The sequence below is a fragment of the Phyllostomus hastatus genome, unplaced genomic scaffold, assembly GCF_019186645.2.
Source record: "Phyllostomus hastatus isolate PE091 unplaced genomic scaffold, TTU_PhHast_1.1 phas_contig_81, whole genome shotgun sequence".
NCBI lineage: Eukaryota > Metazoa > Chordata > Mammalia > Chiroptera > Phyllostomidae > Phyllostomus > Phyllostomus hastatus.
In genome coordinates, this window is record NW_025333962.1 from 1209229 (window position 1) to 1232345 (window position 23117).

The window sequence follows — 23117 nt, forward strand, 5'->3', positions numbered from 1 at the left end:
ATCAAGGCCACCCCCCTGCAGTCCCCTGGAGCACTCCACAAGCACTCAGACAGGGCCGGGGTGGGGGTTTCCTGCCATGGGGTGAGCACATGTGCAACTGAGAATCAGCGTCTCCCCCATCCGTCCAGTGGCCCAGCCTGGCCCCCCTAAGTCCCCCCACCCCTGAAGAGACTTGGCCTGATGGGGGTCACTCAAGCTTCTGGGCACCCTCTAAGAATGTCTAGGAGAGCCCGTGCTCCCTGTAGTGTGGGAGGAGGCACTGCGGAGCTGCTGGGTGATCTGAGGGGGTCACAGACAGGCACAAGGCTCCTTGAACTCCCTTTGTGCGTTGTGAAGTGAGCCTCAGAAGGCACCCCAAATCCTCAGCTGGCACCAGCCCTCTCTCCTCTCCTGCGGCCTGGGGACTATAGCCAGACATCTTTATTTTTTCCCCAGTAATCAACTCTTATATTTGCCTTCTGTTTAAGGCAAGTGCTACTGGTTTTGTGTTTTGGGTAGCCATATAGGGTTTCTTTTTATAATAAGGAAAAAAGAAAATGAGTGTTAAAGTGGTCTCTGCTATGTGTCAGCAGCGATGCTAGATGGGGAGATCCTGCCCCACCTGGACCTCCACTGGACAAGGAAGAAGGTGGGGCCCAACCTGGGGGAGGCACATGTCCAGGATGCAGTCCCCGCAGGGGCCCTTTGTGTCACTCTTGGGCCCCTTGAATACCTAAGAGGTTGGGCCTAGGTGCCTTTGAGGGGAGGGGTGGGGATAGGTGGAGTCCCTGCAAGGGGTCCTGGCAGGGGCTGCCACGTGGTGAGGGGCACCCAGATTGTTAGAACATCTGACATTTCAAAAATGACCAGAAATCTCTACTGAAGATAGAATCTCAGGAATTTAAAATTACACTAATTGAAAACATGCAAATACACTGTAGGAGGCCATCCTCCCACCCACCTCCAGCCCTCTGGTTGGTGTGTGGGTGGCTACCCAGGCCTGGGCTGTTTGCAGACCTGCCTGCGTTCCAGTGGGGAGGAGGCAGTCCCCTCAGCCTTGACATGGGGAGCCCTCATTCTGTGGGCCAGGGTGTGTGACATGCGGCCCTCCACAGCTGCTGCCAGGGACCCTCTGATCCAAATGCGCAGCCTCTTCACTGGGAAGTGAGCCCAGGAAAGGTCCATGACAGTGTGGGGCTGAGCCAGGGACAGGGAGAGGCCCAGTCGGGCTTCTGATCCCCGGGATTCTGTGCACCCCCAAGGGACAGGGCTGTGGCTCTGCCAAGCTCATGGGCTCTGAGACTCACCCAGGTGGTGACCGGTCGTATCTGCCTCCTGGATGAGCAGGTGTCTGGCTCCTGCCGGGATCTCGAACATCTTCACGTAGCCTTTGTAGGGTGAGAGGAGGGGGTCGCTGGGTGTAGGGGACAGGTGCCCTCGGCAGGCCCCTGTCCTCAAACAGATATCTGAGAACACCACGCGTGCCTCTATCCTAGCTTCCTCCACCCTGATCTCTCACCTGGCCCCCACACTCCCTGTCCCCAACCCAGCCTGGGGCCTGGATCAGGTTGTCCTGGCTTAGTTTCTCCCACCACTTCACCCTTCCAGATCCCTGTCCCCATACCCAGAACAGTCAGGAACCCAGACAGAGCCCCAAGGATAAATCTGGCCCACATCCACCCACTGGGTGCTGTGGACATTCAGGCCACAGGACCTGAGGGAGAGCTCACTCACCCAGCTTCTTAGGTGTGCGTGTGAACATGCCCTTGACCACTTTGCAGTGGGTGTTGTCCCCTCCACACACGCCGCACTTGTCCTCCTGCTTGCTGGAGCCAATCACCCCGTCACAGCCCACTTTCTGCGGGGGAGGGGGTTGCAGTGTCCACTGAGCCCCGCCCCCTGCCCTGGACTCTGGCCTGACTATGCCCCAGGACATTAGCACCTGTCCCCCCAGGTATCCCCTCTTAGCAGTTCCCAGTGCGGAGGAGGGGGGCGGAGATGGCTTTGGGGCCAGACGAACCCCTGTGCCCTCCTGAGGAACACCCACTTCCCTGAGCCCATTCCCTCCTCTGGACAGTGTGCCTTCAGGGAGATCTGCACAGCCTGAATGGAGCTGCATCCTCAGACTATCTTGGCTTGTAAAGCTGGCCTCAAAGCGAATGTTTCTGTCCCAAGAGCTGTAACTCAGACCTGGCCTCTGTCCCTTGCCCTAGGGCCTCCCAGCGCAGCCCTGGCCAGGGCCCACCAGGGCTCCAACCCACAGCTTAGGCCTGGATGCCCCAGCCTTCACATTGCCCTCAGAAACACAACGTCCTCTTTAGTGGGTCTTTGGTCTTCGGGTGTCTAGACAGGAGGTGACAAGAGTTGGGACAAACACTTTTGCCTTCATTCTCTCAACAAATACCCTCAGCTCAGCCCACTCTGGTGGCAAAAATTACTCCACATGAGTGGGGACATTCCTTTGCCCAAGGCCACCTGGTGGAGGCAGTAATAAGTTCAGGTTCTTTTACTCTCTAATCCCTGAAAATACGCCATTCCTGGAACCACAGACGCTCAAAAGGGAGCAGTCCTTGCATGTTGAAGGCCAAAATGCACGCCTACAGCTCTCCTCCCTCAGCAGGAAAATGACCTTCCCTGAGCTGATCTGCCACCTCCTTGTCCTCGAGTGTGCCATGGCATTGCATATTTCCCTTTCTGCCCTGGCAGCCAGGAAGCTCAGAGCCACCCTTTACCTCCTTTGGGGAGACCCTTGTCCTCTCCCTTTGTTCTTTGATTTCTGACTTTGGTCTTACTAGAACCTTTTGGTGCTGTGATTTGGCTTGTCTTGCCATGACTGAGAATGTCTTCTCATGGCATGGTGCAGAAGGATTCCAGAGAAGCCCACCCAGGACCACCTTTTGGACCCAGAGCTTTGCCAGGGACAAGCAGAGGCCCACTGTGACCCACTGGCTCCTCTCTTTGCATCAGGTGGACTTGGGTGAGTTTTATTCGGAATTCTGGACCTACCTGTCTTAAAGTAAGAGGCTGACTTGACTGACTTTGAGCTGGTATTTTTTTTTTTCAAATCCTCAAGGTAAAGCTAAAGGTCAAGATAAGTAAGGACAAAAGACAAAAATGGGTGACTGGTTTTAAACTTTGGCTTTTCGATTGGAATTGCTTTCTGAAGGTCTGAACAAAACCTTTTGCTGGATAAATGAGAACCTGAGCTTGTTTGGCTCCAAAAATAAGGGGCACTTCCTCCCTCCTGCTTGAATCTCCGTGGAGGAGCCAGGGGGTAGCCTGCACGATGTGCCCTGTGGGGAATTCCAACTGAACTGTATATTAAATAATTGACTCTTCGGGGATGAGCACATAAAAGTTGCTTACCTAGCACTTAGAGCCCTCAGGCTGTATTAGACAGCCGGCGAGAGACACCGAGACCCGTACGAGGGTTTGAGACGACTGGGGAGGTCAACTCACAAGCAACACACTTCAACCCACTACACAACATCCCTGGAAATTTGTTCAGACTCTACAGATCTCAAAGTAAACTAAAATCAACATGGGAAATTGTACCTCCAAGGCCAAGAACTCCCAGACTCCACTCCCTATCAGTAACTGCTGCAGACACACAATAAATAGGAAGCCTATACTTGGAAGTACTTATAGAAAAGGAAAGCTTTAATTAGAAGTGATATCAACTTAAGATGGTTAAACTGTAGCTCTTTTGATGCTTAAATTATTATTTTTTTTGCATTCAAAACTAGAAAAAGCCAGCTCTAGAATTAAACTTCATTGGGAATGAGTAACTTTGAGGGGGAAGCACAGGCAAACTGCACTCAGACTAGAAAACCAGAAAGGCCAGTCTTGGGCAGAGGGGAACCAGCGACTGAGTGCATTCCTTGGACTAGGACAGAATTAAGGAAGCTACCTAAAGGTTTCCCCCCATTCTCTCCAGAACCCTTACAGGTTCACAAAGAACTATAACTGAACTGTTAGACCAGGAGATCCTGGCCATTCTGACCTATTCCAATGAATATAGCTACTGGTTTCTGGGAGAAAAACAACAGACTTACCAAATAGGGTCTGCTGGGAAACTCCTGCAGAGGAAACCAGGCTACCTTGAGAAGGTTAAAGACTGACCTGGCATTTAGGGAGAGAAGCAACAGCAGCAAGCACAGGGCTGCTCCGAGGACTGTGAAGGGCATTCATTCTTACTCAGTGTAGAAGCGATTGAGGTCATCATGAGAGGGAAAGCCACTAGGGCCCTTGTAGATATCGGGGCCATTTTATCTGTCCTAAACCTGGTCCAAGGATGGCTTCAGGCCCAGAAAAGTAGCAAAGCCAGGGAATTGATGCCACAGCTGAGCCCAGGACAAGGGCACTGACTAATGACCTGTGCCCTAGAGCTGACCCATCAAAGGAGACCATGACCCTGAAAGAATGCATCTGGAAAGCTGATTAATATTCTATTGGGATCCTCCCCAAGACCTCCGGTAAATGTCCTCCAATTGGAGGACACAGTGCTGCTCCCCCTATCCCCGCCCCCAGCACCACATGGGCATGGCACCTTTACCCGTCTCTCCCCTGAGATCCAAGGGCCCCTTCTTTTGCCTCTTTTACTTGTTTCCTGAGTCCCTTTCTTCTGCTCAGTTCTTCTACCTTGGTGACTTTCTAAATAAACTTTCTCTTATAGTTTGAGTCTTAGCTCTGAATTCTTTCCCAGCCAGAGCTCAAGTGCCGAGGTTGCTGAGACAAGGTCTGGTCTGACCCTACTGGTCTAACACCTGGTGTGGTCTTTGCCACCACCCACACTTTGAAGGCAGGGGCTCTAGGTCCCATGAAGGGACTACAGAACAGCGGCCCATCAATCATTTCTGAATGTGTGGTAGAAGGTAACAAACTTTGGTTTTATTGATCTGCAAGCCTTTTGAATCATCCTTGGAAGTGAGCAGGGTGAAAAATAATCAATAAAATGAACAAGTTTATTTTTATTTTAATGATTTCTGATGAAAAAATTAGCAAAACAAGGGTGGGGACATGATAAACTGGGGGTAAAATTGGTCTTTTAAGACATAGAAGTCCGAGCTGAAAGCATTAAACCTGCCACTTCCCGACATGTGTGCAGCATGGAGTCACAGCAGCCCACCCTGTCCCTCTCAGGGACACCGCAGGATGAGAGGAGGTGGCCCTGCAGACACTCATATGCTGCCTGGCCCAGAGCCTGGCCTCAGTGAAGGATGCAGGGGATGCTGAGGGGATGATGGAGAGGAGGAGGAGGGCTGGGGGAAACCCCCTTTCAGGCCAGGACAGTGGTGATACTGTGACTTATAATAAATAAGGAATCAGTGAAATCAGGAATTCATCTATTTCTAGCACAGAGCTCCTAAAATGCTAGGAATTTCCTGTGTGAAGAGCTGCACAAGTGTCTTTTGTTATGCTAATGGAGCGACTTTTGGCCTCTCCTTAGGATGGGGGCTGGTTGCCAAGAGAACCCATCATAGGATGCGGGGAAGGAAGTTTCAGTCCCACCCCCTGGCCTCCTCGGAGGGGCTGGAGGTTGGACCAATCACTGAGGGCCGGGCTGATGATTTAATCAACCATGCTATAAAATAGAATAAATAGAGCTGTGTTAAGGTGGAGCTGGAGCCGCCACTCCACAGGAATGGCCTTGTACATCTTATGCCTCCAAACTTTGGGATGTTAAAATGGCAGAATAACCTTTGGAGGGGCTTAAGCAACATTTTGCCCCAAAGACCTGTTGCAAAGCTAACAAGAAAGCAGGTATTAGGATAACTGGACTGATCACTATTGGACTGAAAGTGAAAACATTGTTTAGAATTAGTGTCACTGTTATGATGTTTGCATCAATAGAAATGCCTTCCTTCTACTGATGTCATTGTTCCCCTTCCCTTTCCTTTTGCATCCTACATGGACCACTAGTTGGGTTTCTGTCTAAATCAGTGATTCGAGAATAGCCATCATTTGATACTTGTGGCCTCTAAGTTTGAAAGGCCTTTACTTTTTAGGTTAGCAACCTGGCATTGCAAACAGGATCTAACGTGGCCTCACCCTCATGATCTGTCGGCCCCGAGACTGGGTACCATACCTGCAGAGCCTCTTTTGTGCTCACTGCTTCCATGGACCGCTGTCTCATTGACTGTGAAGTCCTCTTAGGTTCAGACCTCCTCCTTTTTTTTGGTTGAGGTCAATTCCCTTTCTCTGAGAGAAAAAGGGGTTTTTCGTTCAAGGTGATAGGGGACTCAAGACTTGGAAAATTTTAGCTTAAGGTAAAAAGTTATAAGTCTAGTGAGTAATATGTATGTTAAAGCTTGTGTTTTGGAAACTACAGATAAGTCCCGTCCTGGCTCCTGGAGGCATCCGGGCCTCTGTGTTCCAGGGAGAGACAGAGGACCACCCGCCCTTGGGAACAGCTAATTGCCCAGGACAAGAATGTTGCAGCTTCTATCACCTAATCCCCCCCTGATTCTCAAAGCTCTCACTGCATCTTGTTTATTCCCTGGTATAAAAAGTCTGGCCTGGAAAGAGAAGACAAGATGGTCCATTAGGGTGTGAACCCACCATCTTCTCGGATCGCCATCCATCTGAATAAAGTGCCTGTAAAAGATTCAGTCGCTGTCATTGCTTATTTGGTTTGGTAGTGACAGGCAGCCCGAACGTTGGTGTCTTTTCCAGTTACAAAGGGAGGGGGGTGACTGCCCCAGTGCTGGCAGGTGGTGTGATGTCTCCGACCAAAAGGGTGCTATTTCCTGAAAGGTGGATACCCGTTTAATTGTGCTCCTTTGTTTCCTTTTCTTGTCTCTGTTGTTTGTCTTAAGTACTCCACAAAGGGAGAGGGATCCGAACCACTCTGAGACAATGCAATGCACTCTTTGCTTAATAACCAAAAGTGTTTAAAAGAAAAAATAACTTCTAAATTAATCCTAAAAGAATTTCTTATTGTTTGTCTTGTCTGAAACCTGACAAGACATTTAAAAGAATCTAATAACTCTATGATCATTAACTTGGCAAAGTTAAAAGTCTAATAAGATTTTTTTGAAGTCCTCTCAGTAATTCCAAAGTCTTCACACACGTATCAGAAATGTAAACATAGCCCACAACTGCCTGAGACTAACCAAACCAAAGGGAAAAACAGTGGGACAGAGAGCTTTTCAAAGCACAAGGAGCTAAACGGGCTCCCACCCCTCCTCAAACATTGTTTATCAAGGCCAAATACAAATCTGAAAGGTTTAGCCATTTGAATGAACAAACTAACTTATTTTATTATAAATTAATGAAGTTTGCTGTACCTGTCTCATGGTTAAAATTGTTTTTTAAGTAAAATGATCCGATCTCTGGTTGTGTCTGCCTATATATGTGTATGTAGAGGAAATTAACAAAATTGGTTTATATGAAAAGTTCTGTTTAATTGGCTTAAAGAACTTACATAAATTAAGAAATATAACAAACACAAAGGTTTTCAAGATCACATGACCTGGGAAAAGATTTAATGTCAAAATTGATTTAAGTTTGTTGGTTTAATTAAAACAGCCATGTTATTAAAGTTAGCAACACCTAATATATTTTTATTTTATCTGCCTTTACAAAAAAATAAGTTCATGCTATCTCTGTTACAGGGTTTGTCAACAGGAAAACAGTTTGGGATAATAATTAACTTTGTCTAATGTCTCATAAAATTTTTGAGTAATCTAAATATAATTACAGAAATTTAATAAATAGCTGTAAATGAAACAAAAGGTTGTTGGTGAAACTTTTCAATAATTGTTTTATGTTAGATGTACTTAAAAGTAGTTTCATAAAATCTTTGGGTAACTTGAAGCCCTGGATTTCTACTGAGTTAAGTTAAAGGATGACAACAGAAGCCCTGGCTGGCATAGCTCAGTGGATTGAGTGCGGGCTGCCAACCAAAGCGTCACAGGTTTGATTCCCAGTCAGGGCACATGTCTAGATTGCAGGCCACGGCCCCCAGCAACCACCACATTGATGTTTCTCTCTCTCTCTTTCTCCCTCCTTTCCCTCTCTAAAAATAAATAAATAAATAAAATCTTTTTTTAAAAAAAGGATGACAATGGGAGTGGCCCTGTCCTTGGCCTTTCCCTGCCTTTCCCTGTGGTGCCTGTGGGCCACCCTGCTCTCCTGGACCCTGAGCAGCATGCCTACAACGCAGTCACAGAGTTCTGGCAGAGAGATTTGAAGGTGATGTGCAAACTGCCAATCAATTGAGATCAGGTTAGGTGACGTGGGAATAGGTGATGACCCAGTTCCCCTACAAAGCATTGACGCAGCAACCTTAGGAAAGGTCACTCAGGGGTGCAGGGATGATTGGCCTCCTCCTCCTGAAGATGACAAGGACACAGAGGAGTGAACAGATGATTCTGGGTATGGGACCCAGAATTCCTGAAAGTTGACCAAAGAACACTTTTTAAACTTATTCTGGCTGCAAACTAGTTAGGCATCAAAGGTTTGCCTGATGTTACATGCAAGACTGTTGCCAGTGTGATCAAGGGGAAAATAAAGAGATTCATAAGAACTTCAATATCAAAAATGACTTTACTGAAACCCTGGCTGGGTGGCTCAGTTGGTTGGGGTGTTGTCCGGTACACCGGAAAGTTGCAGGTTGGATCCCTGGTCAGGGCACATACGTAGGTTGTGGGTTTGATCCCTGGTGGGTGTATGTATGGGACACAGCTGATGGATGTTTCTTCCTCTCTCTAAAATCAATAAACATAGCCTCAGGTGAGGGAAAAATGACTTTACTGAAGAAGAGGAAGACCAGGTATGAAAAGGGAACCTAGGGTGAGAAGAGAAGTGAGACATTGTGCCCGACACTGTGACACCCTAAGGGCTGTTCCAAACACTAGTTGCACTGCTCTGCTTATAATTGTTAACATCAGACAAACAGCAGACAAATGCAGAGCAAGTGCATTGTGTTGGCAGGACAGTGTCCTCATTGCATGTGCAGTCTGGGCACAGATTCCACCCCTATGGCTGAATCTACCCCAGTCTGATCAAGTTTCTTTGCTCTTTGCTCTGAACAGCACTGAATTGTGGGTCTCTATAGCAGGTGGCATTTGGGGCTTTCTCTCTTTTTGTCAAGTGACTTCTGCCCAGTTTATTGTCCAGTTAACTTTAGCGACCTTTTTAAAAAATGGCACTGTAAATAAAACAACTTGCAAAAGTTTCCTAAAATAGAAAAAAGATAAAAATGATTAAATGCTGAAACTTTAATTGTTAAGTAACTCTAAGTTTACATGTTTTTGGCTTCTTAGTACAGAAAAACAAAGATATTTGGGTTGTTTAATAAAAATGTTTTATGCTAGGTTGAGGAAACACATTGCTAAAAATTATAAAATACATCAGTCAGTGAAAGAAACTACATTTCTAGAGGCTATAAAATATGTTTATGAATTTGCCAGTCTACTAAATGCTAATTGCTTACTTTTGGTTGTCACTAAAATTAAGGGGTTCTAAGGGTTAACATTCTAAATAACGTGGAAGAAATTAATATGTACTTTCAATAAGAAGTGGTATCAGGTATGGAGATATGTTCTCACTAAGAAAAGCAAAAATGATTTTGTCCTGGTTACGTCAGAATGGGAAAAGAGAAGGAAAGAATTTTAACTCTTACAGTTAAGCTGGCTAAAGTTATTTTTATAAAGGGTTTAAAAGAATTAGCTAAGCTTTAAAATCATTGGTATGCTTGTGCAAAGCTAAAACTTAATGTTATTTCTTTCCTAGAAGAACGAAATTTTCCTCTATTATTGGTATGCTCTTAGTAAAAAAATTACAAAAGGAAACATCTTATATTTTATTTAGATGATCTCGTGGACTCCGTACCATCAGGCCTGTAATGGCTTAAGTAAACTGAGACTTCCTAATATGAACGGAGCTGGATTTTGCTTGCAGCTGCTCAACTTTCTGTATTTGCCTGTGGAACTTTTGTTGCCAGGATTAAATAAATAACTTCAGTATCATTCCCCATTCACCTGTGCTTCCATCTGAACAGATGTTTTTAAACCGTTTATATGTTTGACAGGTTTTCCAAGACCAGATTCTAAATGAAGTCTTACTGACCAAGGGATAATTTTGGGATCTTCTGAAGCACCCTGAGCAACTCAGAGATGTGTTTCTCTCTTTACAAAAGGAGAAGGTTAAGCCAGTTAGGCTCATTCAGTGGCCAAATAGATGATGCTGAACATTTCATGATGTTTATGTAGATATGTTATTAATACAAATATTATAAAAATTATGTAAAATTCTCAAAATTCAATATGTCCTGGTAAAGTTATGTCTCTTATCCTATCTTTAAACTGTAAACATTCAGGAACTAACCAAAACATTGTCCACAGACACTGAAGAGAAAGAAAAAGTGGCCTTTTAAAAACACAAACTGCTATATAAGTTACCTTGCCAAAATTAATTTCTAAAAGAGTGATGTGCTTTTTGTTTGTTTGTTTTATAAAACTACTAAAAATAATAAGGGTGAGCCCAATGACTCTCCATGGAAAGCAGGACATGTGCTTTCAGCGGAAAAAGGTCCAGAGCAAGGACATGCTCTTCTCTCGAGGGAAAGAGAATCAACTGTACTTTTTGGATAAGGAAGAGTATAAAGACACAGGTATTTTTTCTGGTTAAGAAAGAAAAAGAAAAAAGAAATTTGCCTTAAAATAAAATGATCATTTAAAGGGAAAGGGTAGGATCAAAACTGAAAGGGGCAGGTATGTTGCAGAAGGTTTGTGGAGGGGTCTTGAGAAAGGTTTACACACACACAGTCAGTTTAACATGAGAATGTGTAACTACATCAGTTGCGTTCTTCACACATACGTATGTGACCTCATCAGATCTTTAACCATGGCTGTTTTTATGTCTTTTGTCATTTGCAGACAATTACTGTTTTACTCTGATACGTTGGTAAAAAATAACATTTTACCAATGTATTTCATTTTCAAAGAGTTTATACTTTTAAAAATGTGACACTGGATTGGGTAAAGATTTACAGAACTCTAAGAAAAAACTAAACTCCCAAAACTGCTCACAAGAAAATCAAGATCAGCAAGAACTAATAACATGGGAATGAATGCAATGATAAGGTCAATTATAATTTTTATGACTTTGATATGAAATATTAGTGGTTTTTGATCTTTATTTTCCAGATGTAAGAAAATGAAGCAGAAGACCTCTGCTGGGGACAGCTGGCTCAGGATTCTGGCCAGGCCAGTACAGTCTACACCTTCCTTTTCCTTTTGTCCTCACTTTAGTCCCTTCCTTTTTCACAAACAATATGCAAACCAAGCACTCACCATAACAGTTGCTGTTTCTTTTTCCCCCTTGATTTCACTCTGGGAAGATAACTTAACATTGGGCATCATCTTCACCCCTACTTCACAGGCCAAAACATGCAGCTCGTCATAAACACACACACACACACAGTCCAGCATGTTCCATGCTTGGTGGTGTTGGCCCCAGGGAGGGCACCAGGTTTGAGAAAACACTTTTGCCTTGGGCAACTATTGCAGCAACTACCACAGCAATACCCAACCAGAAAAATCTTTAAATTCCCATGCATGAGTAATATTAGAATTCCTGCCCTGATTGGTGTAGCTCAGTGGATTGAACACGGGGTGTGAACCAAAGGGTTGCCAGTTCGATTCCCAGTCAAGGCACACGCCTGGGTCATGGGCCAAGTCCCCAGTGGAGGCCACATGAGAGGCAATCACACATTGATATTTATCTCCTTCTCCTTCTCCCTCCCTGCCCCTCTCTCTAAAAATAAATAAATAAAATATAAAAACAAACAAAAAAGTTCTTAAAAAAAAGAAAGTAGAATTCCTTTTGGCTGTGTCCTAGTTAAGCATGGTGGTTTGCTCTGTTGTTAATACCTTTTGTTGTACTTGGATAAGACACCTATGGTAAAATAGACAAAAAAACTAGATGAAATCTGGCCACAAACCAAATAATTACATACAGTGCCCACAGACTGCTCATAGCTCTTTGATATCATGAATCTTTTTTTAGTATTTAATTAGTTAGTTAATTATTTAGTATTGAATGTTTATGGTTGACATTTGGTAATAATTTTATATAGATTTCAAATGTATAATTTTATACATTATTTGAATATATTATTGTGTTCATCATCCAAAGTCAAGTCTTTTTTATCAACTATTATTTTTATCCTTTTCTGCTTTGCCCCACCCTTCTTTTCTGCTTTGATCACCATATTTTTGTCATTGTTCATGAGTTCTTTTCTGCTTCACTTTACTCTCTGTTTATAAACAGCTTTCCAAACCCATCCCCTCTGACATCTGTCAGTCTGTTTTCAGTATGTATGACTCTATTTGTATTTTGTTTGTTTGTTTGTTTTGTTCATTAGGTTATAAATATAAGTGAATTCATGTTGCATTTTTCTTTCTCTGACTTGCTTATTTTACTTAGTACAATATACTCTAAGGCCATTCCCATTGTTACAAAAGTTACCTTTTCTTCATATTTTTAGTTGAGGAATATTCAATTGTGTACATACCCTCATGCACTCTTGTTGAGAATACAGATTAATACAGCAACCAGACAAAATACTATGTAGTTTCTTCAAAAAATTAAAAATTAAGCTGCCTAGTGACCTAGCAATTCCACTTCTGAAATCTATCTGAAGAAAGCTGACACACTAACTAGAAAATGTATATGCACCCCTGTGTTTATTGCAATGTTATTTATAATAGCCAATATTTGGAAGCAGCCCAAGTGCCCATCAGTGTATGAGTGGATGAAAACATGAGCTCTCCATTCTGATCCATTGTTCTATGTGTCCATTTTTGTGCAAACACTTTACTGTTTTGATTACTAGAACTTTGTAGCATAGTTTGAGACCATGGAAAGCAACATCTTCAACTTTATACTTTTTCTCAACATTGCTTTGAACATTTGGGGTCAATTGGTTCCACATAGATTTGAAAATTATTCATTCCAGTCCTGAGAAAAGTGACATTTGCATGTTGAGAGGGATTTCACTGAACCTGTAAATTGCCTTGGGAAGTACAGTTATTTTAACAATTTGAATCTATAAATCACTTCACACAATTTATTCTTTTATTTTTTCTTGTCTGTAAATTCTTTCAATATCTTATAATTTTGGTGGTACTTTTTTTACCTCTTTGCATACATTAATTTCTAATTAGTTAATTCTTTTTCATGCAATTGTAAATATAATTATTTCATTTATTTCTTCTGATTGTTATTATTGTATACAAACATGACAGATATGTAGATATTGATTTTTATTTTACTACTTTACTGAATTCTATTTTTTTTAAAGATTTTATTTCTTTATTTTTAGAGGGGAAGGGAAGGAGAAAGAGGGAAGGAAGCATCAGTGTGTGGTTTGCCTCTCGTGTGCCCCCTACTGGAGACCTGGCTTGCAACCCAGGCATGTGCCTTGACTGGTAATTGAACAGGCAACACTTTGGTTTACAGGCCAGCACTCAATCCACTGAGCCACACCAGCCAGGGCTACTGAATTCTTTAAATAATTATATTATTTTTTTAATTATCTAAGGTTTTGAATATATAATGTAATGTCATTTGCCAAAAATGTCAGGTTTTGTCCATATTTTTGTTATCTTTAAATTATTTTTCTTATTTGATTGCTATGGCCAGAAAAATACAGTACTGTGTTGAATAATAGTGGTGAGAGTGAGCTTTCTTTTCCTTTTCCTGATTCCTGTTCCTGCCATAGTATTCATTAATGATTCTTTTCTTATTTTTGGTGATAGTTGTAGTTTTTCCTTTTCAATTCTTGATTTTATTCATAAGGCAGAGAACTCTCTTGTGGTCTTCTTTTGGCCTGATGAATCTTATTATGGGTTTGTCAGTGTATTTATAATTTGAAATAACTATCCTTCATAGTTATTATTATTTTTCTATCTTTTATTTATTTATTTACTTTTTATTTTAAATATTTTATTTATTTACTTTTAGAGAAAGGAAAAGGGAAAGAGAAAGGGACAAAAATATCAATGTGTGGTTGCCTCTTGTGTGTCCCCTACTGGGGACCTGGCCCACAACCCAGGCATGTTACCTGACTGGGAATTGAACTGGCGACCGTTTGGTTCTCACACAGCTCATGCTCAATCCACCGAACTACACCAGCCAGGGCTTATCTTTTAAATTTCATTAATTTCTGCATTGAATTTTAGTGTCTTTTTCTTCTTTCTTTTTATCTTGTTTGCTTTTCTTACTGGCAAATTTAAATTGTTTTGCTGGTATTTTGATTTTTTTCTCTTGTGATAGGCCTATATAGCTGTAAAGTTTTTTTTTTTTTAGGATGCATTTATGATGCATCTCAGGTTTAGTGAGGTTATTTTCCTTTTTATTTGTCTCAAGGAATGTTTTGGTTTTTAAAACTTTTTCTCTTCTTTGATGTATTGGTTGTTTAGAAGCATGATTTATAATTTTCTCATAATTCTTGTTGTTTGTTTATTTTACCTATACTTGAATTTTAGTAACCACTGGGTTCAGAAAACAATATTGATATAATTTCAAAATTTTTGAATTTTTTAAGTCTTGTTTGGTCACTTTGTATGTGATCTATTTTGAAAATATTCCATGTGCACCAGGAAAAAGTGTTAAAGTGCTGTTTTTCAATAAAGTGTTCTAACAATGTCTATAAAGGCAGAATAATCTAACATGGCAGTTAAGGCCAGAATTTTCTTATTCATTTTTAAAACACAATATTTTAAAATAAAAATACTCTTTCCACACTTAACTAGAAAAATAACACTGTAGGATCATAGCTTTGTAACTCTCAATATTACTGATAAAGAATCCAAAAGGCAAGTTTGCTACCCTCATGTCACATCAGTTATTTGTGGCAATTCCAGATTTGACGTGAAACTGTTCCTTATCAATCCACATCATCATAAAGTTTAGAAAGAAAATTCAATGAGAGAGAGGAGAAAGCTGAAAAAAATGGGAAGCTTTTATCATGTGTTCTCACCAGGTTTTCACAACTGACTTTGTGCAGTAGAACTTTCACAGAGTCTGGCCTCATGCCCTCTGTATTGCATATACTGCTGACGGTGAATTTGAGGGTGAAGGGCACCAGGACAGGACAGGCAGTTTTATTGGAAAAGAATAGAAGGTCCACACTTTAAGACAGGATTGGGTTATATTTCAATTTTTACCAGGTCCTCCTCACCAACAAGTCAAATTCTTTTTCCCCAAAACAAGTTTTTGGAAATATGAGGCCTTTCTGCTGGACGCAAAAGTTACACACATTTCAATGTCCTATGATTTGTCATTCTGGCCATGATTTACACAATGTTTCCAGAGGCAGAGAAGATTATAAAAATAACATCTGCAACTAAATAGAAAAGTGACTTCAAATAATTTCTAATGTGACTCTCTGACCCTCTGACTAAAACTTAGTTTTAGGCTTGTGTCTGCATCTTTTACTGAGTTATGCTGCATGTTAGAGAAAGTAACCCAGGTAGCAGGTGTTTTAAACACCAGGTACATGAATCAACACCATCCAAAATCACTCCAAGTACTCTGAGTGGGCCTGCTGTTTCTCTGCTGCTGCCAGGGATCTCTGATCTGACACTAACAACCAAAACTGGGACCAGATATACGGCACCACAAACTTTGGACAGGTTTATTTCCACGATTTTCTCCAAAATCACAACCACCATAGGCCAGTGACAAAGAAGGCTTGTTATAGGGGAAGGAAAATTCACTATATGGACAGACACAGTGGGTCAAGCAGTATATTTTACAGGCCGAGGCCCAGAGAAGCACCTGCCATGACTAGTCCAATTAAATTTACACAGTCTATTTAAGGTTTATTTTACCATCAACTTGTTTAGAGAATCAAAATGAATCTCAGAGAGACGAGGGAATATTTCAAAGACAGAAGCTGGAGGTGGGCTGTGTCACCTTGTGCTGCGGGGCAAAACAGTGCTCACTTAGTAACCAGTCTCTACAAGATGTTCTGGATGGTGCTGAATGTCAGAGAAGTGAACAGGTAGGTAGTCATAGAAACAATGGTTCTGCAGGAGAAGATGGTGTTGTGGACACTACAGAAAACTCTGGTTTTAGGTTTTCTGAAGTTCCTTCCAAATGCAAGCCTCATCCAAAGCAAGTTGATGTGGTCTCCACACGAGAAATAAGACGTAACTTCAGTAACACCAGCAGAAACCACTGAAAGAACCAGTATCTGGTATTCACCCTGAAATGTCCAGTTTTTGAGGAACAGGAAGGCCTGAGCTAAAAAAAAATCTGACTCAGAAAACTACAATTTTCTAGTTGGGTGTATTATTCAATTATTTCCTTCAAAGCATTTTGTTAACTGAGGAAAACGTACCTATTTGTGACAACATCATTACCCCTCTTTGATGGTGGCTAATTTCTTTCCAGTCTGACTTTGAATTTATCATTCTTTTAAATTTAAACCACTCTTGTGTTCAGGTTGTTCAATTCTATCAGAGTGGTTCTTATGTCATATCACGATTCTTGAATGCCTTACTGTCCTCAGGTGATATCTCCAGTTTCAGATGTAGTCTTCAAATTGGCTTAGCATTTTGTTTGTTATTAGAGAGAATTTCACTGTTATAAAATGTGGTTTGTTTTGCACAGCTCAGTGCTGTAAAGATACCACTCCAACAATAGCTGCTCAACGTGTTGAAGTGGTCACTAGGTCCTATGAAACCACATGAGAAACCTCCAGAACCTCCAGAAGATGTTTGCCCTCAGAGAAACACCTTCACCTGGTGGCAAAGGTTTCCTCTGTTCTGGAGCTCTTGTTGCCCAACTGTGGCCTAAGGCTCCTAAGGAAAGCTACTTCCCCTTCTAGATGGGGTGTGACATGTGGGGAGGGGCCTTCCTGGTGACTAGGGACTGACAATGGCATGACGTCCTGAAAATGAGCCTCCTGGCTATGGAGGGCTAGTGACATTTTTACTAACTGATCAGTGCTGCTTTCTGATAAATGATCAATGATGTCTTCAGGGAAGATCCTCATCAGAAGGGAGAAAAAAATGGAACCCCTTTAAAATAGAGCTAGAGCTGCCACCCGACAAGAACTGCCTCGAGCGTCTGATGCCTCAAACCTTAGAAAGTTAAAACAGGGCAGAATGACCTTTGGATGGGGCCTAAGTCTATGCTGTGCCCCAGAGACCTGTTTGCAAAGGGAGGAACAAAGCAGATACTGGGGCTCCTGGACTGATGGCTGTTGGACTGAAAATGTGGTTTAGAATTACATCACTATGCTACGTGATCTGCACTGACAGAATTGCCTTCCTTCTGTTGATGCAGTCATTCCTCTTCCCCTTCTACACATCCGTCACCTCTGTCTCCTCATCAGGCCTCTGCCTGAATCAGGCATTCCCAAAGAGCTGTCCTTGGATCTCAAATAAATGCTTCTTACAAAGAAGACTTTGTAAGGTCTTCTATGTTCAGGTTAACAATACCTATGTAATGAAACCTCCCTAAAAAACCTGAAAGGGTGGGGCTTGCAGATCTGGGGAGAGTGGTGCACCTGCACACAGCAGAGAAGCCCCTAGCCCCTTCCCCCACACTGGGCCCTATGCTGTTCCATCTGGCTGTTTCTGAGTTAGACCCTTTCTTAATAAACCAGTGATCAAGTAAATAAAATATTTTTCTGACTTCTGTGAGGCGCTCTGGCAGATTAATCAAACCCAAGGAGGAGCTCCTGGGAATTTCCAACCTACCACCAGCTAGTCAGAAGCACAGGTGGTAAGTGAACTCTCTATTGCAGGCCAAATGGGTGGGGGTGGTATTATAAGACTGAATCCTTAACCGTGGGCTCTGATGCTGTTTTCAGGTAGATGGTGCCAGAACTGAGTTGAATTGTAGGACATAGGCTCATGTTGGGGAATTGCTTGCTGGTGTTGGGGAGAACCACACTGGAGTTGGGTGCAGGACGTCAGGGGTTCACTTCCCTGGGAGAAGGGTTCACCCAGCCTGTTGTCTGAGGGGGCCAATGCTCAGGTGTCCTTCATAATAACCAGTAGTGAAAAGACTCAGAGCTGCAGGGCAGGTGACTTGCCCGCATAGATAAGCACTGGAGCCAGAGAAGGACGTGGTCAGGAGGGCCCTGTCCCTGACTCTTAAGCCCGACTTGCCAGGAGCCAGGCCAAGGAGACTGCACACCTCTGCTGAGGACCAGCTGTTAGATGCTCCCCATCGACCCCTGTTCCTTCTAACAGGCTTTCAGCCTGTGAGCAACCAAAGACAGTAACTGGAAATGCAATGGGCTGGATGAGAAGGACACCCAGACAAAGAGAAACTGAGGCGGCATGTTAGTGTGAGGTCAGTGGCTCTGAGCTTTTGTTTTGTGAGTCACAGAAAGCTAACAAAGAAAACCAATTAACTACTCCATCTGTCCAAACCAGAGAGATATTAAAATGGTCTGTCATCACTTCTTCATTCTAAGACACATTCTCTTTCACCTTTTACTGTTTCTGAAGTCTGGACGTGTCTAGTAATCGGTCACGTAGAGGAGTGTGGGACAGCAGACTTTTGTTTGGGCTGCTGCTGGCCAGCTTGTGTCAGGCAGTGTGACCTTCCAGGCCCTACTCCTGGCTCAGGAACATCTATCTGTCCTTGCCAGCATCAACAGATGTCCAAGAGTCGTTGCTGACTATCCAGCTGTCTGTAAGGGAACTACGGGGAAATGACACCCAGTCCAAGAGGCCAGTGAAGCACACCTGCTGGTCTGAATCACACTTTAGATTCTGGAGGGGTTACTGGGGAAAAGACAGCCCAGACTGGAGATGGCCATGTGTCTTCAAGTGGCTCTGCATGCTGCTGTGACCAGGGTGGCTGACAGCTCAGGCCAAGGTGGGAGCTGTTGGAGGTGAAGGTGCCATCACACCTCGAGGGGTAGAGTCAGGAGGCGGGGCTTTCCTCCCTTCCCATCAGCTGGGAAACTCTCCCCGAGAGTTACGGGATCAGGACCCATGCAGGCTTACTTCAATCTCTCCCTTTTCCTCACAGTTTTTAGGTGACAGAGTTGGTAGCATGTTATTACTTTACCAAGACAAGTCCATGTTAGGAGCCTCATTTAATCGATTCCCTGTTGACTCCCTGCGGTGTGCATATGTTACGGGTATGCTAGTGTTTCAGGCTCCTGAACGCCTTTTGATGTCGTTTCACTTTTAACCTTCCCGAGTCATTGTGTTTTGACATTTTCTTTTTAAAAAAAAATTTTATTGACCTGGCTGGCATAGCTCAGTGGATTGAGTGTGGGCTGTGAACCAAATCATCGCAGGTTCGATTCCCAGTCAGGGCACATGCCAGGGTTGCAGGCCACGGCCCCCAGCAACCATCACATTGATGTTTCTCTCTCTCTCTCTCTATCTCCCTCCCTTCCCTCTCTAAAAATAAATAAAATCTTTAAAAAAATTTTATTGTTGTTCAATTATAGTTGTCCCCATTCTTCCCCCATTACTCTCCCCTGCCCTGCCCACCTTGTTTTGATATTTTTTAATTGACAGCATCCACTTGGATATTATTTTTTGATCCAGTGTTAGATCCTTTTAAAAGAAGAGTTTCACATTCACTGTAGTGGTAGTGCTCGTGGTTCATCTGACTCTACCCTCGTCTTCTGTGTTTTCAATCTTTCCTTCTGCCTCCTCTGTTCTCTCACTTTTGCAGTGTGAGCATATATACATGTAAATGTATGTTTGGTCTAATTATGGAAAACTATCCTGTTGCTATTGCCATTCACAATCACCAGTAATCCAGGAATAATTAACCTTTTCTTCATCCATCAACATCGGGAGTGAAGCTGGCTGCTCACACTGAGACCGTAAACCAGTGCTGACTTCTCCGCTGTGTTTGTGACCCTGCTCACAGCTGCCATTTAAAGCTTCTTCTACTACTAAAGGTTTCCCATGCTTACTGCCGGCACCAGTCATTATTTTCTTAAATTTTCCGTGCCTATGATGTCCCGGGACTAGCCAGTTCTTAGAGATGCAAAGGGCTAGCCTGGAAGCACGCCTTTTAGATGTGAGGCCTCCAACCCCCAGCCACTCCCTTTATCTCTCACCCATGAGAACAGTATGTCCCCTGCCCAACATCATCCCAGGGCCAGGTAGCCGGCTACTGCACCCCAGCCCTAGAGCTGAAGCCGGCTTGAGCTCTTCAAACTGGCCATTCCTGACCGGCTCCCCTGCCCTGCCCTGCCCTGCCTTTCCCATGAGAACACCCTGATGGCTCTGGCCTGGGCTTCTCCTGTTTCTCCTGCATCCCAAGCAGACTCATGCTTCCCCATGTGTCCTGCAAGGCCTGGCATGCTGTTCTCTTGGGAACTGTGAGTGATAAGTTCTTTCAAAAGCCTTGGCCTCTCTGGGTCCTTACTGTCACCTCCATAAATCAAAGCCCTGTGGGCACAGAGGAAACACTGTGGCCCTCCTCAGCGCATTTGGTTTCATTCTCTGAGCAGTCTGGGTGGCCTGGACTCCCTGAAGTGGTCAGGCTGAGCCAGCCTCCTGCCACACTGCCCCCATGTCCTGGAGGTACCTCCTTCACTGGGGCTTCCCGTGGTTCCAGGTCCTACATGAGTGGCGAGTGGCTCTGAGCATGTCCAGGCTGCCCCGTACCCCACCTCCTGGGCTTGCAGTCCCACCCCCTCCTCCAGGTGCCTGGTCCTGCCGGCTCTCAGCCAGAGACTCCTGAGATAGTCAGCCTCAATGACACCTGCTCTCAGTCCTGTCCACACAAACAACATGGGCTTCCCATGGTTTGTAGGGAGTCTGGTGGGGACAAGCTGTGCTCACATTACTGCTGCATGCTGAGGTCGCCCCACAGAGGTTTCTTATGTCAGCCTCAGATGGAAGCCAAAGACATAATAATAACAACAGAAACACAGCAGGTGTTTCCATGAAGAGCCAAACCAGGGAGACCCATGGTGGGCCTCCCTGGTCAAGAGTAAGCCGTCCAGCCTGGTCGGAGGGCAGGGATGTGGCAGTGCTTTGAAAGAGTCACTTGAGGACTGTGTGTTAAAATCACCTGGGGAGTTCGTAAAAGTCATGCTGTGGGCCTAGCCTGGACCTGGGAATTAGCCTTTCTCAGGAGGTACCCATGCTGCTCCAAAGGTACACTCAGGGCTGAGAGCCCCCAGCCAGAAGTGGGCAGGTGAGCCTGGGCTGGGAGCATGCCCTGCCCCAGGGTGTCACTCCTTGCCCCCGCACAACCCAACATTGTGACCCTGAGGCTCCTGGGCTGGCGCCAGGATACTCACCCTGCAGTCTCCTCGCACACAGATGCTGAAGGCGTCCTTATAGGAGCAGCGTGTCCCGTCGTGCACCATTCGCTTCATGGACACAACCTCCCCAGTCTCCTTGGACTCGCAGTAGAGGTGGCATCTCTCCTTGGCTGGAAGGGAAGAAGCAGGGTGTCAGGGAGGAGGACAGGCTGCTTGCTCACCTCCCTGCCCAAGTCCACTTCTTAGGATTCAGCACCCTCCCCAGTGCACCTTCCCTGGGGCAGGGAAATGAAAGGGAAGGGGACTGCAGCCCCTTTCTGTTGTGTCTCTGTCTCAGGGCCTTGACCCTAAGGGCTGACTTAGGAAGGGCTTTGCCTCCTGAGCAGCCCAGGTCTCAGCCTCCATGGCCCTGGCCCTTTGGGGGAGGCAAGTGGCTGTTTGGCAGCTCTCTACCCAAAGATCCCTTCAGTCAGCCTTCTCTGAACCCCAGTAAGGCTAGATGCCCTTGATCCAGTTTGGGTCACTAAAACACTGTTAATTGATAGCTGTCTACCCTGCCTGCCAGGCTGCATCCCTCCCTGTAGGGTGCTCAGCTGGTGTCACACACACAGGACAATGGGGCCGGGGGCCCATGAGGCAGTGAGGTCCATGCCAGCAACCAGCCCTGCCCGGTTCCTGGAAGGAACAAAGACTGTGTGTTTAAAATTCCATCATGGCTACGGGGATCCAAGTGGAATGCAAACATTATCACAGCTGAAGCTACCAGACTTTCCAGCTCCTAGAAGTTAATACATGCCTTTTCATGAGTAAAGCAGTTCAAGCTACGGTTTCTGACACTGAGTCCTGAATGAAAGATGAGAAGGCTGGAGGTGGCCTGGTTCCACCCAGTGCTGTCCCCACCTCCATCCCTGCGTGGGCTTATTAGCACACCTGCCACCTCTTCCACCAGCTGGAGGTGGCAGGACCAGGGCTCACCAAGCCGCTGCTCTCCTGCCTGCACCCCTGGCCAGGCCCCGTGCTCTGGCTCCTCCAGGACTGCAGTCCTGCCTGAGCTCCCAGCCCCAGCCCCAGTGGCCCCAGAGGCCCCTGAAGGGCTCTGCTGGTGGTTCTGTGGCTGGCAGCCTTGCTCCCACAGGCTCTGCTGCACAAGAAAGTCCAAGCCCCAGTCCAGCCACCCGACTGTCCCTGAGCCTTGCCCTGCCCTCCACACGCAGCCTCACCGTCCTGGTGCTCGTGGGGCAGCCAGTGGTGCTGGGCGTCGCCATGCTCAAAGTACAGGTCCCACTGCTGGCACTGCTGCTCTCGGAAGTCAGCCAGGCTGTCGGGGCAGCTCTGGGAGTTGCAGAGCTGGAAGTCGTAGCCGAGTCCTGAGCAGGTGCGGCCCCCATTGGCCGGGCTGGAGGAGAGGGCAGAGGCCTTGCAGCTCAAAGTCATCAGGGAGAGGCCAGCCTTCGGGGCACCACTTGTGGAATATGGGGGATCCCTTGTCTCAGGTGTTGGGCAGCTCTGCTGGCTGAAGGAACCCAGCCCTGCCCTGTCCTGGCCACAGAGCCAGGGCAGCCTGCCAGCCTCCCAGGGGGCTGGCAATCCTTCCTCAGGGTCGTGTGGGGTCCCCTCTAAGTCTGTGCCTGACTGGGGTGAGAATTCAAAGAGCAGTTCTGAAATACTAGAATGCCCCCCGCTAAGGTCCTTCCCTGGTGTGAGCACCCGGTGGCACTCCACCCCTGTGTCTGTAATCCTCTCGCTTCACTGAGAACTGTTCACAGACCTCCAGCCCCACAGAACAGGCACTGGCTGTGGGTTGCCAGGTGTGTCTGCCAGACTGGGAGGGTGTGGCCGGCCAGGCCCTAGGAGGGGCTGGGGCCTCAGTGCTGCCATCTGCCAGGTGTGGGAAGCCCAGCAGAGCTGAGGCCCC

General features: G+C 45.2%; 1 protein-coding gene and 1 long non-coding RNA gene across 2 annotated transcripts in view; one reads left to right on the forward strand and one right to left on the reverse strand.

Annotated features, from left to right (window-relative positions):
• Positions 1-6563, forward strand: part of LOC123826540 — a 62960-nt gene extending 56397 nt beyond the window's left edge. The window contains exons 7-8 of the long non-coding RNA XR_006787088.1: positions 2843-2956; positions 6311-6563. This is a non-coding gene — a long non-coding RNA (uncharacterized LOC123826540). The remainder of the gene's footprint in view (positions 1-2842; positions 2957-6310) is intronic.
• ADAMTS2 (ADAM metallopeptidase with thrombospondin type 1 motif 2) overlaps positions 1-23117 on the reverse strand; it is a 253189-nt gene that overhangs the window by 14147 nt on the left and 215925 nt on the right. Inside the window, exons 12-15 of the mRNA XM_045850512.1 lie at positions 22423-22598; positions 21239-21372; positions 1714-1837; positions 1287-1367 (exon numbers count right to left, since the gene is read on the reverse strand). Coding sequence (XP_045706468.1) covers positions 1287-1367; positions 1714-1837; positions 21239-21372; positions 22423-22598 — 515 coding nt within the window. The remainder of the gene's footprint in view (positions 1-1286; positions 1368-1713; positions 1838-21238; positions 21373-22422; positions 22599-23117) is intronic.